A 16,510-nucleotide genomic window follows, 5' to 3' on the forward strand; every position below is an offset into this window, starting at 1 on the left:
TGAATCAAAATCAATTCTTAAAATAAGGCCAATAATTAAATGTCACTAGGAATACAAATTAAAACAGAGAGTACATGAAATTTGTGACATAATTCCGGGAGGTCGGAGTACATGCTTTAGCTTCAATTATTGTACAAACTCTTAAGGTAAATTATATTCATGCTTTAGCTTCAATTATAACAGGCTGCGGCTGCTTTAGAGCCACAAGAAAAAACAGTCCGCGAGACAAAGATACACTTAAACAGAGAGTACATGAAATTTGTGACATAATTCCAGGAGGTCATCTTAAGTTTCATTGCAAAGAAGATTGTAAAATGACACATTCATCTACACTAAATTTAAAAGATGGGCTAACAGTGAGAAGTTTACTTATCCTTGTATCTCTTTTCTACTTCCTCCAAACTCTGAATCTCTTCGTAATATTTGCAGATGCGGTAGATGCACCTGCAACCACATTCAAAACGAAATATTCATTTATTCGCGTGTTTAATAGCCAAGGAAATTTTCTAAAGAGTATGACAGCAAATTAATGCAACATACCAGTAGAGAAGGCATGCTGCGACACACAGAATCACGTTCTTTTGCGCTTTGTATATCTGCAAAAGATACTTCAATGGTAAGTCTACAACATTCTAATATACAGAGAGTAAAGATAAAGAGTACATGTAAATTTCAGGGTGAAAAAGAAAAGAAAGGCTTCATGAAATAGGCTGCTGGGATTGAACAGATATAAGATTTGACTAATTTAAAAGACCTGTTTCGTGGAACAGAGAATTCACAAAACTACTTTTTGTATCTATAAGCATATATTCATAAACAAACAGGGTCATTGTAGTCAATTCCATTTGCATTAAAAAGAAATACATCAAGGCAACTGTTTAGAGCAGGGCTGGATTCGAACCAAGCCAGCTCGAGCTCGGCTCAGTCAAGCCCGAAACGAGCCGGCCTTAACCGAGCTCAAGCTACTTATCGGATTTTTTAATTAAAATTTTTGATACAAAACGACGTCGTTTTGATCAATATGTATTAAAACGACGTCGTTTTGATAACGAAAAACGAGTCAAACCGAATTCGAGCCAGCCTTAGCCGAGCTCGAACTCGAGCCAACTATATATGAACCGAGCCGAGCTCGAGCTCAACGGCTCGGCTCGAATCCAGCCCTAGTTTAGAGTATTTGGCTCTTCTCTTTTTATTCAATCACTTGGGAGATACATAGAAAAAGAGACTATAAATCTTGATAATTAATCATAATCAGCTTTTACCCTCAAATTTCTATAAATCAACAACCATGTTTCGAAGGTATCAACTTAATCGCAAAATGACGTCTATCTCCCTCTTCCCAACCAATATCATTTGAATGATCATGATCAAGAAACAGAGAGCTCTTTCACAACCAGCAAGGCCAAAAATATGGATTTTATTTATATGATGCAGTATCTAAACAGATTTTCAGGCCCCAGGTGTAAATGGTACAGTCTGCAAGCTCACAGGTTCTATAAAACCATTATAATTTCACATATCATCAAGTATAACCTACTAAAAATTGACCTAGCTCAGCATCAACCATTTCACAACTTTCTAGTCATTGCATTTCTCACTTTCACTTGAAAACTCAAATCTCTACTGCCCCAAAAAAGCCTAACATAGAACACAGATAGAGATCTGAAAACTCATAAATTATGACTGGAACAAGAAAAAAAATAATCATAGATATCCTATAAATCATTAGGTAATACTACATAAACGATGGATACTAACTGGTATAAACAAACTAAAGTGTCATCACATGATAAGTGATATAACTGTTTCCTTTATGTATTATTCAAAATCACTCAATCACATACTAATATGTCATCTTAAATATTATTGTTTTCGGTAGCAAGTTTTTCTTAAGCTAAGAAGCTTACAACGCATCACAAAATACCCATTTTGAATCAACCAGAGAAGCAGAAATGCAAAGGAGTATCTACAACATGCCTCGTCAGGTTAACTGCAATCATGTTGAAGTCCTAAAGTTCCAGAAAGATACAATATACTCCCCAAGGTCAAAAACTTACAGATTTCTCATATCGATCTCGCTCAGCAGCCGTGCAGATCTCAGAGGTACACATCAACCGATGCTCGTTCTTCCAATAGAGATCTACAAATCCCCAACCACTCAACAGCTCATAATCAATTAATTTTCCCCAAAAATGAATCAGAAACTACGAAAGAAAAAAAAAAAAGAAAGTACCCATAAGCTGAAACGCAGAAAAGGGGACGACGAAGAGGCACGGCTGAAGAATAATGGAAATAAGAGAAACGAAACGTTTCTTCAAAAGTTTAGGTGTAGGGAGGGTCAAGAGAAGGGCGATGGCTGCCTCAGCTGCCACCACGTAAGTGAGAATCATCCACTGCAACGCCATGGCTTAATTGAATATTGAAAAGGGTGACTGTAAATGTTAGAATTAGCTTGTTGCCCTGAGCTTAAAGAGGCAGGTGCTTGCCTTAATGGCAAAGGCAAAGGTGAACAGTGATAGTGTTCCAGAACTCTTTCTTGCCTTTGTTTTTTCCGCCCAATGAGCGCAAACAAGGAGTTCAATTTTGCATTATTTATTATTATTTTATTTTTAATTTAGAATTATTATTCATTTTTGTCTTTAAAATTAAGACAGAGTAACTAATTTTTATTTAAAGTAATTGAAAAAAAGTGTAGATTTGAGATTTTGTCATGAATTATAAAATTATAATTTATTGGATATAATTATTATAAGTTTAATTATTATATTTTAAATTTTATTTATTTAATTAATTAGAACCAAATATCTTGATTAAAAAAAATTATTTATCACCTTAGCTTTTTGTAAAATAACAATTGTCTATTGATTAGTTTAAAAAATACATTTTTCACTTATATACCGATATTTGTTTTTCAATCAAAATACTTCTTTTTTTTTTTTCAAACTATCACCCACTGCCCGCTCCTCCCCCATCGCCATCGCACATAAACTCACTCTCATAACATGCCACCGCATAACGAAACCCACTGCGACAGCCACCACACCAACCCGCCCACACAACACCCCCACCCCCCAACTGTCATGCCTGTCATGCTTGTGATGGGCCTTGATTGGGTTCAGCCGAATTGAAACCAACCCAGTTAAAACTAGGAGCCCTAATTTGGCACTCATGATTTAAAAAAAAAAAAAAAAAGCCATTTTGGGCCAGAGGATCTGTGGGTTTCATTTACATAGATCTTATTGATCCACCATGGAACATATAAAAATTAAAGGTAAAGGTATATCCTAACTAAGATGATTCAAATTTGAATTAAAATAATTATATTTAATTGGAGTTTAAACTGGTTGAGTTTATATGCATATTATCAGAGAGTTTGTAAAATAATAATATCATTAATAAAATAAATAATACTATTAAATAAATAAATTAAATTTATCATAAATTAAATTATTAAACGAAAACCCTAACTAAAAATTGATTTGTTCCAATTGGGCCCATTTTGTTCAAATCCACAACGATCATTATACTAATGTAGTGACATTTTTTGTGTTTCTCCATCTAGAAACTTAAAATTTTATCTAATTTTTCTCTCCCATAAATGTTCAACTTGGCCTCCACATTTAATTTTTGGCATCAACCAACCATATTATAATTAATTCGATTTAATCCATTCTCAACTTGGGGCTGTCCACATGTTGCATTGTCTTTTTTGTCTTGACCTGAAAAGATGATGAAATTTTGTTGGTTTCATCTTAGGAACAAGAATCTTCATTTCAAAACGCTTTCCCACCTAACTTGAACTCTTGTAGAAAGAAAAATAAACAAATAAATACTGATTACGATTGAATTCAATTAAGAACAAATCTAAATTAGGCCAACTTAAGTTTAGTTTAAATAAAATAGTTTATTCTAAATCGATAAATTTAAATTTAAATTTGATTCAAAATTATTTAACTTTACTTTTTATCAAAATTGACTTAGATTGTAGAGTATGATACGTATAATTAATAGTAAACTTTTTAAAATAAGTGACAATATAATGAAATCTTGCACTGGAAGACAAGGCCCAAATTAGGTTTTGTCTTCGAATTTCGATCCTCAAGGGCTTAGGTTATTTGACAAATCGAGCTTTTAAGTCCATCTCGATTTAATCCGATCCGAACACCTGTATGTCTAGCTTTAATTTTCACAAATAATGACATGGAGCCACCCAACCCACTCTACTCCACTAGCTTGCCAATAATTGGCATACTTTTCTTCATAATATAACTAATTTTATTTTTAAAAAAATCACATTGGTGGCTCGCTATTTAGTCACATGTTGTTATTATTTATCATACTCTAAACTTAAAATATATATATATATATATATATATATATATATATATAAAGCCTCCAACCCACCCAAAAATTTAACCTTATTCGGAAGTGGGCCCTCTTCTCCTCTCTATCCTTCCACCTTCCTTCGACTTCCCCAATTAGCTCTCCCACTTCTTTAATGTTCATTTCTATATAATCCTTCTTTCACTTCTCTTTATAATCTTAATCTCTAAATCTTAAACTGAAATTATCGATACAATATTTTTACTTATGGCAGTTGTCAGACAGCGTAGACAGTTGAATCTTCGGCTCCCTTTACCAGAATCCGACCGTTGCCCACGTTTCCCCTTACCTCTCCCTCCCGGAGTAGCCACCGCCTCTGCCGGTAACTCCTCTGCTGCGGCAGCCGCCATAACCTGCACAGATTTGGACAAACTCCATGTCCTGGGCCACGGAAACGGTGGAACTGTTTACAAAGTTCGTCATAAACGGACTGACAAGATATATGCTTTGAAAGTCGTCCATGGAGAGAGCGACTCCACCCTCCGCCGCCAAGTATTCCGCGAAATGGAAATCCTCCGCCGTACCGACTCTCCTTGCATCGTCCAGTGCTACGGCGTGTTCGAAAAACCGTCCGGAGATATCGCCATGGTGATGGAGTATATGGACGCCGGCACTCTCGAAACGTTGCTGCAAAAGAACGGGACGTTCTCCGAACAAGAACTCGCCAACATCGCCGCCCAAATTTTGAAGGGGTTGAGTTATTTGCACGCGCATAAGATCATTCATCGCGATATCAAGCCGTCGAATCTTCTGGTGAACAGCAATATGCAAGTGAAAATCTCAGACTTCGGTGTCAGTAAAATCATGTGCCGGAGCTTGGACGCCTGCAATTCTTACGTGGGCACTTGCGCGTACATGAGTCCGGAGCGGTTTGATCCCGAAACTTACGGCGGAAACTACAATGGCTACGCCGGCGATATCTGGAGCTTGGGGCTGACTTTGCTGGAGCTTTATTTGGGTCATTTTCCGTTTCTGCAACCCGGTCAACGGCCTGATTGGGCGACCCTTATGTGCGCGATCTGCTTTGGGGATCCGCCGAGTTTACCCGACGGAGTGTCCGAGGAGTTTCGGAGCTTCATTGAGTGCTGCTTGCAGAAGGAGTCCAGTACGAGATGGACGGCTTCACAGCTGTTGAATCACCCCTTTCTGGCCAAGGATCCGAGATCCGACTGAGTAATGGATATAGGTTTAACCCACATACCCGTGTAATTTTAGAACGGGGTTTGAGTTTTGTAGACAGTAAACGAATTCGGTTTCGTTTTTTTTTTTTTTTTAATTTTAATTTTCTATAATTTGTACATCCTTACTTCTTTTATATAAATTTAATTTCTTTATTTTATATTCAAGAGGTTGAAATATAACTTTTGCCTAAAACCACTAAAATTATAGTTGATTTGAGTATAAATAAGATTTAATTCTAATTTAATTTGGTTTGGGATAGGCAAATTAAAATTAAAATTTAGTTAAAAATAATTTAAATTTTGATTTAATATAAGTTTAGTTTAACTCAAATGTTTATATTGACTCAAACTAAATTCATTTTCTTAGACTTAGAGTCTATTGATGTTGATTTATATCTAAAAAAGTTAAGCCTAAAATAATGAGTTGAGCCTTAAACTTAATTAAAAAAATAATTTAATTTTACATTTAATCTAAATTGTTATGAATACGAATATTTAAATCGATTTAAACTTAATTCATTTATGAAAATTGACTCAATTTTTACGTTTAAACTTTTTTCGTTTGATACAAACTCAAATTTAAGTTTGATACAAACTCAAATTTAAGTTTGAATAGTTAAAATAGAATCTATTAAATTATGTTAAATTTGATATAAATTGAGTCTAAACGTAATCTAATTTGATATCGACTTAATTTTGAAAAAAATTAATTTCAATAAATTAAAGTTTAAATTTAATTAAAAAATAATTTAATTTTATATTTAATCTAAATTGGTGTTAAATTGACTCGTTCATGAGAACATATCCAATTTTTAATTTTAAACTCAGCTCATTGGAAAAACTTGGATTAAATCCTATCCTAATTAAAATATAACAAGATCTGATGATAAAACATAATAAAATATCCCAATAAATAAGTAGCGTAATTTGTGTGGGTGTTATATTATTATGCCATGGGGTTCCTGGGAGATTCCTCTCCACTCAGCAAACATTTGTGACACGTGATAATGATGTGGACGTGAAATATTATTAAAATGAAAACGAATCCTCTGCATTGTTGCTTACAGTATTATATTTACTTCCGTATTTTCATCATCATTGATTACGTAATTTTTTATCATTGATTTATTTTAAATATTTAATCTTTAGTTCGTTTCTAGATATTTATGAATCATTTGATTCATTTCTTTCCATTATATAGATTATCTCGCCATCCATTAATTTTGAACATTTAGAAGTGTTTCATTAGGATAATATTTTATTATTAAAATAAAAAATTATTATAAAAATAAATTATTTAAAAATTTATTATATATAAATAATTATTATATTTAATAAAATTTAGTAAGTATAAATAATTATTATATTTATTTAAAAATTATAAAAAATATTAATAAATTATTTTATCCAAATAACTTTTAATATATTTATTTTTAAATATTTTTATATTAATTAAAAATAAATTTATTTTTATCTAAAAAATAAATAAGTGATAAAACATTTGTTATTATTGATAAATTAAATAAAATAATATAAATAATAAAAAATAATTTTTTAAAATAATTTTTAAATGCTTATATTCAAACAACCTTTACGTGACTCTTCTATTTGTAGATTCAAATTAAAATTAAAATTAATTTAAATTTGATTATATTAAAAAAAAAAAAGGGGGGTAATCTTGGCTTGCACGAGATGCGAATCATAAAAGGGGAAGCAATTGACATCATGGATGACGTGGGGAGAAATTTCGTGGCAGGCACTCACGTTCATGCATTTGGCAACGCCAGCGATTGGTGGCTGTTACTCTCACACTGCCCCTTAATGGAGATAGAGATAGAATGATAGTGATTTATTTAATTAAAGCGGCTCATTTTCGACTTTTGAACACACCCAGTTTCATCGGACGCCAACCATCCTTTTAAGAAATGTACCTTTTTTTTATCTTTTGAATTAATATTTATGTTAATTTATGCATTAATAATGTTTTTTTAATTAAATTAAATTAAGTATTTTTTAATTCAAACTCAATTTAATTATATTAAAACCAATTTGAGCTCGTTAAATACAAAAGTTTTTGAGATAAAAATAATTGACTTAAAAGTATTAATTACCATATATTTAAAATCAATCGATGAGATTTTAGAAATTTATGTGCAAATTGGCAAAGTACTAGTAAATTTGGTTCATAGTTTTCCAAATTTTAACAAAATATTAATAAAAAAGATGTTGCATATCCTTATTTTTTAACATTTAATTAACTATTTAAATAATTTATTATTATCAAATTAAATATTATTTTATATTTAATTTAAAATTATTTAATTATATAAATCGAACACTTGATTTTAATATTGAGAAGTATACAAATGACAGAGGAAATCACTAGATACTTTTTGGATAGACATCTAGTGAGAAAATTCAATGCATGTGGCTTGGCCTTTGACACACGGAGGATTTTATCCAAACGCTCACTTATTTTGGCAGCAAATAATATTTAAAAACCAATTACGTAAAAGCAAAATTACGATCTCACGTGGAACCGCTCTAAAAATATTATATTCATTACTATTATTTCCATAGAATCATATCTTATACTTTTGCATGTTGATGGGATTTTTACTGTTAATATAATATATCTTATTTTATATAATAATATTATTTGTATCTAATTTTAAATATTTAAATAATATATTATAATATAATTAAATATTATTTTATTTTTAATTAAAAATATTTAATTATATCACAATTTATTATTTATATATTTATTTAAACACTTGAAATTAAGTATACATAATTTTATTATATTTGTACTAGTGTGGACATCCCTTATATAGAATATTCATTGACATTTAGAGAAAAAGAAAAATTATCAAAAAAAAAATTGTCATAAATAAATTAAACAATAAAATTATATATATATATATCTATTTTAAATATATAAACAAATATATATTTAAAATGTGTTATCAAATAATTCAATAATTTTAATTTAATTATAAAATTATATTTAATTATATTTAATTCTAAAATAATACTCAATTATATATAATATATATTTATTTATATACTCAACAAAATATCAAAATTGTTTTATTAATTCAAAACGAACAGTACTTTGATAGAATCCGCCCACAGTAATATTGTTCATTTTAATATCTGGTTCTGAGTCGGATCTGATTCTATTAGAAGTATCGTATATTATTACAGTGATAAAAATGGAAAAAAATTAGTCATTAATAAGTTATTTGTCTCTCTATGATTGGCCATGGAGATCCACATTGTTGACACTTTGAATCTCGATTAAGTTTCCATAACTGCCAGACGTGAATTTGTCAAATTTCTTCATCAAGAATTCAATAATTTCAATCCAACTCCCACCCCATATCGAATTCTCTCCATAACTGCAAATCCACGTAATGTCTTACTAGTTTTCAATAATGTATCCACATGCCATGCCATCCTTATCATCGTCTTCTTCCTTTTAAATTCTAAATTTATAACTCTTTTTCAAGCTTTTCCCAGATCCCAGAAAAATCCCTTTTTTTTTTTTTCATACATGGCTTCTCTGAATTTGAGTCACATCATCAGAGGCAACTCCACCATTGCTGAGTTCCCTTTAACTCGTCCTGCTCGACCCAGTTTGAGTTTACCCTGTGCCCGAGTTGGGTTCAGAGTGTTTGGTCAAGCTCTGGCTTCTTCAGAGCCGGATTTGAGTGTTGAAGTAAATGGACTTCACTTGCCCAACCCGTTCGTTATTGGGTCGGGTCCTCCTGGAACCAATTATACTGTTATGAAGAGAGCCTTTGATGAAGGCTGGGGCGCCGTGATCGCTAAAACTGTGAGTTGTCTGTTCTTATTCTTTGTAATTTTAAGTCCCCTGTGTTTTAATTTCATCACATTTTGCCCCCCGGTTTATGGATGTCTGCTTTCAATATGGATTTATAGGTTTCATTAGATGCAGCAAAGGTTATAAATGTAACGCCCAGATATGCCCGCTTGAGAGTGGACGGAAATGGCTCTGCCAAAGGGCAGATTATAGGATGGGAAAACATAGAACTTATAAGTGACAGGCCATTTGAGACAATGCTGAAAGAATTTAAGCAATTGAAGGAAGAGTACCCGGATAGGATTCTCATTGCTTCAATTATGGAGGAGTATAACAAGGTTGCTTGGGAGGAGCTTATTGATCGAGTTGAACAAACCGGGATTGTAAGATTGAATGATCACTTTTGTGTAATGAAATTTGTTTTTTCAGTGATGAGTATTGATTTCTTAATCTTTTGTGGCATTGTGCTGGTGTGCTGTGTAGGATGCTATTGAAGTTAATTTCTCATGCCCTCACGGAATGCCGGAGCGACAAATGGGGGCAGCTGTTGGCCAAGATTGCGGGCTGCTGGAAGAGGTTTGTGGATGGATAAATGCAAAAGCTAGCGTACCTGTGTGGGCGAAGATGACTCCTAACATTACTGACATTACTGAGGTCTGCTTTAAAACATGACTTGGTTGTTTGTTTATTTCCCTTCACAATGAGTGCATTGATTTGGAGGATAATATTGTATTGGAAATTTCTTCTTTGAGTATGTTTTAGATTGGGATGAACTATACATCAGCTAAACTTTTTGTCTACCACCTTTATAGAAATTCTAGATGTCTATTAAGTTCTTTTTTGGCCTATTCTAATGATAACTGATGCATCATCCTACATTGATACGTAAAAGCCGGCGAGGGTGGCTCTGAGATCAGGATGTGAGGGGATAGCAGCTATTAACACAATCATGAGTGTTATGGGAATCAATCTTAAGACTTTGCGGCCTGAACCTTGTGTCGAGGGGTTGGGATTCTCAAATTCAGAAAAATATGAGACTTTTTCCTTTTTCTATTTTAGAGAACTTTTATTTATTTAAATTTTGTTATTAGATACTCTACTCCTGGAGGCTACTCTTGCAAGGCAGTCCATCCTATTGCACTGGGAAAAGTGATGAGTATTGCAAAAATGATGAAGGCCGAATTTAATGATGGGGATTACTCACTTTCCGGCATTGGAGGTGTTGAGAAAGGTGCAGATGCTGCTGAATTTATTCTTCTTGGAGCAAATACTGTTCAGGTAGGTCCAAAATATAGTTCTCTGGTTGGTTTCTTTGGAATAACAATGTGTTTCCTTGTTAATGCTTTACAAATTATAATTTTCCTTTCAGTCTTACGTTTGGAAGCCTCTGATCTCTGACTTACAATCATGCCATGTCAAATTTCAGTTGTACATTTACAAATAGGGTGGATTTGTAATTGTCGTTTATCAAACGGCTATACTGACATCTGGTGCAGCTTCACATAAGAGGTTTCCAAGGCTTCCTAATCTTCGTTTTTTCCTTCAATACGATTTTAACTTGAACAGTAATTTTATTTCTTAAGAGTTCAACATCTGTACACCAGAAGGGACTTACAATTGTTCTAATTTGACTTCTTTCTGAGTTGCTGTATATGAATGCTATTATCTTAATTTACTGGGGAAAAAGCTACTAGTTTTGACAAAGTCTTGTAATTTGTTTATGATTTAGCTTCTTTCAGAACTGTTAAAACTTTGGATCTATAGTACTTCTTTTTCTCATAAAACATTTTCATGGTTAATGACCTGAGAAGTCTTGAAACAATCGTCCTCTTGTTTGCCTATCTGTTTTACCGGAGTTCTGGCTTTTTCTCCTACTCAACATTGATCAACCCCTTTACTCCTGCACTTTCAGTGAATCTCTCTAGTTCTGTTTGTTTAGTTTGAACCCGGAAACATGATCTATGTTTATGTTCTCAGTAATCAAACTTCAATCTTTGAACAACCATCAACCTTGATGGAACTCTTTCTAATTTTTACGTTGGTGTGCTTGTAATTGTTCCGTGCACAAATCCGTTGATGATTTCTGGAGTCTTCAGCTCTCTGTAAAAGTAATGGGTTAATTTTAGAATCTCATTGTATTTAGTATGACATATGACCTGCTGCAGTTGAAATGCAGAATGAATTGATAGGCCATCACTTTTGTTTGTAGGTATGCACTGGCGTTATGATGCACGGATATCCCCTCGTTAAGAAACTGTGCGAAGAGTTAAAGGACTTCATGAGATCACACAGTTTCTCCACCATAGACGATTTTCGAGGGTAAGCAATATGCTCTGTATCCGAGACACTAATCGACAGAAAAGTTACGATGATTGTGGGTATACTGATACTATTTTCTTCTTCTTTGGTGGATTTCCAGGGTCTCTCTACAGTATTTCACAACCCACACAGACTTAGTTCAGCGACAACAAGAAGCGATCCGACAGAGGAAAGCGGTGAAGAAAGGCTTGCAGTCTGACAAAGATTGGACTGGGGATGGCTTTGTGAGTGAGACAGAAAGCATGGTTTCAAACTGATTTTCCCAACTGCTATCAGCCCTTTGCTCTTGTATCATTCAAGTAAACTGGGCTCCAACTCCAAACTCATATCTTCTGGTCAGTTGAGGCTAACTTGACTGTATAAATAACAGTAAACGTTCATATATGTCAAGCAGTAACTATTTTCAAATTTATCAAAATCATGTTCAAGCATTCAGATTCTGGGAATCGGTTTAGTCTTACAATAATTGGAATAGTAGTTTTGGTTCACTCTTTGGGATTTGAATTTTGAGATATCACTTAAATTGTATAATATTATGCGTATTTAGTGTTGGATTTGATGTGGATCGAGACTGAACAATACCTAACTCAAGGTCGATTAGCTAAAGTTCAAACTTAACTCTATTAAAAAATAATTTAATTTTAAATTCAATCCACACAGGCTTGAACTTAAATGTTAAGATCAATTTAAACTCAATGTGTTTTATAAAAACAAACACAATTTTTTATTCAAATTCAACTCATTTGATTTGAACTCAAAAACTTAAGATCAAATTCAACTTTTCTCATATCAAGAGCGAGAATCATATACATGAACATTATTAATTTTATATGTAGTAGATAGTATGACTTACACCATGAACTTGAATTTAAGTTCAGACTAAATAAATTAAGTTTAAACAAAGGATTATACTTGTTTTATAAAATGAACCAAGTTCAAACTAATCTGAATATTTAAGTTTGAGTAAGTCTGAATCAAAATCAAAACTAAATTGTTTTTTAGCCGAAGCTTGTAAATCTCGAATTAACTTTTTTGGATTCAAATTGCTCTCAAAGTGGATCTTATTTGAACTCAGTTTGAATCATTAGAGCAATGTTATATATTTCTAATTAGGGTGGATTCAAACCGAATCAGCTTGAACAAGGGTTAACTCAAGCTCACTTTGAAAGCATAATGTCTAACTCGAGGTTAAACTCATTCGAGTTAGTACACTCGAGATGAGTTAGAGTTTTAACTCGAGTTTGATTCGTTTAACTTAAATGTGGATTTGAACCTAATCCAATTAGACTTGAATTCACCCCTAATAGTAATAATGGGTATAGATATGATTATGAATACTAATGTGTTATTATATAATTAAATATTATTTTATCTTTAATTCAAAATAAATATATCAATGTTTATATTGATTATTTAATGCATAAAGTATTATATTATCCGAGTAAAAAGGCTCATGAGATTATCGAATCTCACACATATTAATTGGTTATAGTGTGCCATTTCAAACCCAAATTAACAACAAAACTAGTATCACACATTAGCTGATTAGCGCATCTAATAAAACAAAGTTCACCAATTAATCTCTTTCCCCTGCAAACAAAAAATAAAATAAAATCAGACATATATATATCTATATATAAACTTTCATATATAAATTAAATAAATAGATGTTAACAATCTAATTGGATCGGACAATATTGCATCTTAGTGTTTTCTTTCTAGTGGTCAAAATCGTAGCCATCGGAATCGCAACAAGGTAGGTGTGATTCAATGAAATCACGCCTTTATAAATGTGATTTGCCTGAATTGCACTCGAAAAAGTATGATTTCAACAATATAATTCCTCTCATAAAAGTATGATTTTGCTTAATTACTATTATAACTTGATCCATTTTGACTGAATCACATTTTTGTAAGGTGTTATTCCAAGATTGTCTTTTTACCATTTTTCATTTTTTTTTAATTTTGGAAGCTAAAATTAGTTTCATATCCTTATATTGTAAGTTTTTCTTTTTTTAAAAAAAAAAAAGAAAAACAAAATTAAGTTCTGCTGTAACTAATTTACTCTTACATTAAAATATCACATTTTTAGCTGTAAGTAAGACCCCTTTTTTTTTTATAATACTGCCTAAAACGATTACCAAGGACAAATAGCTTACCGGAAGATGTATCGGGAGGTGGATGATCGGTAGTTCCTGTGACCTCCGTAAGTTGTGAATGCATGGCGTCCAGGAATGCTAGGGTTTCTTGCTGAGGTTCTTCCATGGCTTCCTTCAGCTTGCTCAGTGCAAAGCAATATGCTTCCTGCGCCCATTCATACATACATAAATAAATCTTTTGCAGAGGAAACCGCACACATGAAATAATGTTACTTCAATTAAGCATCATACAACGAGGCATTATTGAAAACTGATCTCATGAACCATTGGTTAAGGAAATGTTCCCTTGACAGTCCTACTTGTAGCTTAACATATTGTACATGTGGTTGGATACTGATTAAGGATAGAATTGATCATAATACCTTTTGGTTTGACACCTATAACTCAATTCAAATAAATTAATCTCAAATTAGAGTTTTAACTTATAACTCAACTCCAATTTGGTTAGTTTTTTTTTTTCTAAGGATGTTGTTTATCTTTGTAATGATATTGTATACTTTGTTATAATACTATTTATCTTATCAACAACACTGTATACTAATTTAGAATGAGTTCGAACTGGATATTAAGAGTTTCAATTAAGTTCAAGTTGACCATAGACTCAACTCAACTTGTATCGAACTCACTTGTAGTACTAATGAGTACAAACAAAATAACATGCCATGACTCATAGTATTTTTAAGTAATTTTAAATTAAAAATAAAACAAACAATTAACACACCAATTTATTTATAAATGTTAATACTTTTTGTTTATACATATAATATTAATAGTTAATAAGAGTGTAATATATGCTCCCTTTGAGTTGATAATTAGATACCACAGACTTAAACTCACTCCATGTTAAACTAATTTCAAGCTCTTCCTATACTAGTAATAAGTATAAATATATGTATAAACATTAATATATAATTATATGATTTGATACTTTTAATTAATAATAATAAGATAACATTTAATCATAACATAATATATAAACATTTATAATGGTGTTTTTGCTTATTATTAATGTTTATCTTTGATAAAATTTTTCAGATTCCAAATATTGTCAATGTTAATTAAGTTCAATCCCCCAGCAACTGCCAGAAAGGCTTTTCAAGGAATTAATGGAGATCTAGAGATTTTACCATGAAATGGTCAAGCTCTGAAAGGTTATGAATGCTATTATTGGCCTTGTTTTCATCATCTTGCTTGTAATGAAGCTCAAGATCTTGATCACTTTCTACACTCAGAACGCTTCCCAACTGGAAAAAAAAAAAAAAAATTCAAAGTAATATTAAGAATATTACTTACCCAAAAAAAATAAAAAAAACACAAGATTAAGAATATCAAATTGGTTTGTGATCTGAAAGCTTAACCTAGCTAGATTTGACCAGTCATCTCAAAACTTTGTAATGTTTTCTCAGGATATATCCCCAATTACACATCAAACCTTTCAAAGTTTGCAGTTTACACCGTGAGTATGAAGCAAAGCCCCACTATAACTAGGAGTGGATTTGCCCAAGCTAGGCTCGGATCCACGTTTGGTTCAAATGAACAAATTTTGAATCGAAGTTTTAAGCTAACGATTGACTCAAATTAATTTGATATATTTTTTAATGATATTATTTAGTACATCGATAATATTGTTTAACCTAATGGTAACTCATAATATATGCACTAGGATGCTCAAACTACAGCACTATCCAAATGAACCAAATCTCTCTCTCTGAACTGACATTTATCCTTCTGTTTAAGCACTAAAACGAAACAAACGCAGTAAGAAAGAGAGAGAAACTACCAAACTACATACCTTTAAGCAGTCCATGTGATTTTCAATCAAGAGTCCGTACAAAGGGTGGCTTGAGATTCTTCTCTTTAGAGTTTCATTATTTTGATTTTCTTCTTCTTCTTCTTTCTTCTCCCTGCTGCTGCTAATTCTGCTGCTTTTATCATTATCTTCCATGATTAATTATTTCTCTTCTCCTTCTCTGTCTAAATACACTGTAGAGTTTTGGCTTCAGCTTTTACTATTTTTTGGTGGACGGTTTTGAAGAGTTGGGTTTTTGTTTCCAAGTATGGTAAAATATTTTCAGCACCTCTTTCCCAATTTCCTTCGATTGAAACATGCATGCAAAAATATTGATTGGTTTTCAGTCAGAAATTTAAGAAATTACATTTTCGTCCCCATGGTTTTGGTTACTACATCAAACACCTTTTTGTTTTTTATAAACAAATGCTAGCATTTTACTCCTTTAATGTAACAACAATAACGAGTATAAATATTGATATATCATTATATAAATAAATATTTTAAATTAAAATAAAACTCAATTATATAATAATATCTCAACATTTATACTTATTATTAATATATTTAGCATTAGTCTGTTTTAATACGTATATTTAATGATTTATGTAATTATTATTAAATAACAAAAATATCATTTTGAAAATAGTAAAAGATGAAATTGTATTTATTTAATAATTTGGAGGACTGTGTAGTTCACAAATAAAATAATATTTAAACTTTATACACTATCAAAAAATATAAATACAAGTATAAACGTAAATGTGTTATCTAATTCGATGATGTTAAATTAGAGATAAAAGTAATTTTTATTCTTATAATGATATATTAATGTTTGTATCTGTAATTA

At 31.7% G+C, this 16,510-nt stretch overlaps 4 protein-coding genes across 6 annotated transcripts; 2 read left to right on the forward strand and 2 right to left on the reverse strand.

Annotated features, from left to right (window-relative positions):
• LOC123195571 lies at positions 1–2,566 on the reverse strand. The gene is made up of 4 exons (XM_044609357.1): positions 2,234–2,566; positions 2,058–2,140; positions 541–596; positions 1–444 (listed from the first exon to the last, which is right to left on the reverse strand). The coding sequence occupies exons 1-4, from the start codon at positions 2,403–2,405 to the stop codon at positions 366–368; spliced, it is 390 nt and encodes a 129-aa protein (XP_044465292.1). The 5' UTR covers positions 2,406–2,566; the 3' UTR covers positions 1–365.
• A 1,856-nt stretch (positions 2,567–4,422) lies between these two features.
• Positions 4,423–5,722, forward strand: LOC123195720 (mitogen-activated protein kinase kinase 9-like). Its single transcript, XM_044609533.1, has one exon. It carries the CDS (start codon positions 4,591–4,593, stop codon positions 5,554–5,556), a length of 966 nt encoding a protein of 321 aa, XP_044465468.1. The 5' UTR covers positions 4,423–4,590; the 3' UTR covers positions 5,557–5,722.
• Positions 5,723–8,804: 3,082 nt separating this feature from the next.
• On the forward strand, positions 8,805–12,200 carry LOC123195509 (dihydropyrimidine dehydrogenase (NADP(+)), chloroplastic-like). 3 transcript variants are annotated; one of them, XR_006497486.1, is made up of 7 exons: positions 8,805–9,405; positions 9,513–9,776; positions 9,877–10,047; positions 10,286–10,398; positions 10,485–10,671; positions 10,763–10,902; positions 11,603–11,712. XR_006497486.1 is itself a non-coding variant. In XM_044609261.1 (7 exons), exons 1-7 carry the CDS (start codon positions 9,124–9,126, stop codon positions 11,967–11,969), a joined length of 1,284 nt encoding a protein of 427 aa, XP_044465196.1. In that variant the 5' UTR covers positions 8,814–9,123; the 3' UTR covers positions 11,970–12,200. The 3 variants fall into 3 exon arrangements, 1 of the variants encoding a protein (XP_044465196.1); XR_006497487.1 differs by having other exon boundaries at positions 8,806–9,405; positions 10,820–10,902; XM_044609261.1 differs by lacking the exon at positions 10,763–10,902 and adding an exon at positions 11,813–12,200 and having other exon boundaries at positions 8,814–9,405.
• An 889-nt stretch (positions 12,201–13,089) lies between these two features.
• On the reverse strand, positions 13,090–15,952 carry LOC123196909 (homeobox protein knotted-1-like 1). The gene is made up of 4 exons (XM_044611057.1): positions 15,664–15,952; positions 14,999–15,115; positions 13,872–14,016; positions 13,090–13,302 (listed from the first exon to the last, which is right to left on the reverse strand). The coding sequence occupies exons 1-4, from the start codon at positions 15,814–15,816 to the stop codon at positions 13,289–13,291; spliced, it is 429 nt and encodes a 142-aa protein (XP_044466992.1). The 5' UTR covers positions 15,817–15,952; the 3' UTR covers positions 13,090–13,288.
• Positions 15,953–16,510: the final 558 nt, after the last annotated feature.

This window comes from Mangifera indica, chromosome 14 (assembly GCF_011075055.1).
Source record: "Mangifera indica cultivar Alphonso chromosome 14, CATAS_Mindica_2.1, whole genome shotgun sequence".
Lineage (NCBI taxonomy): Eukaryota > Viridiplantae > Streptophyta > Magnoliopsida > Sapindales > Anacardiaceae > Mangifera > Mangifera indica.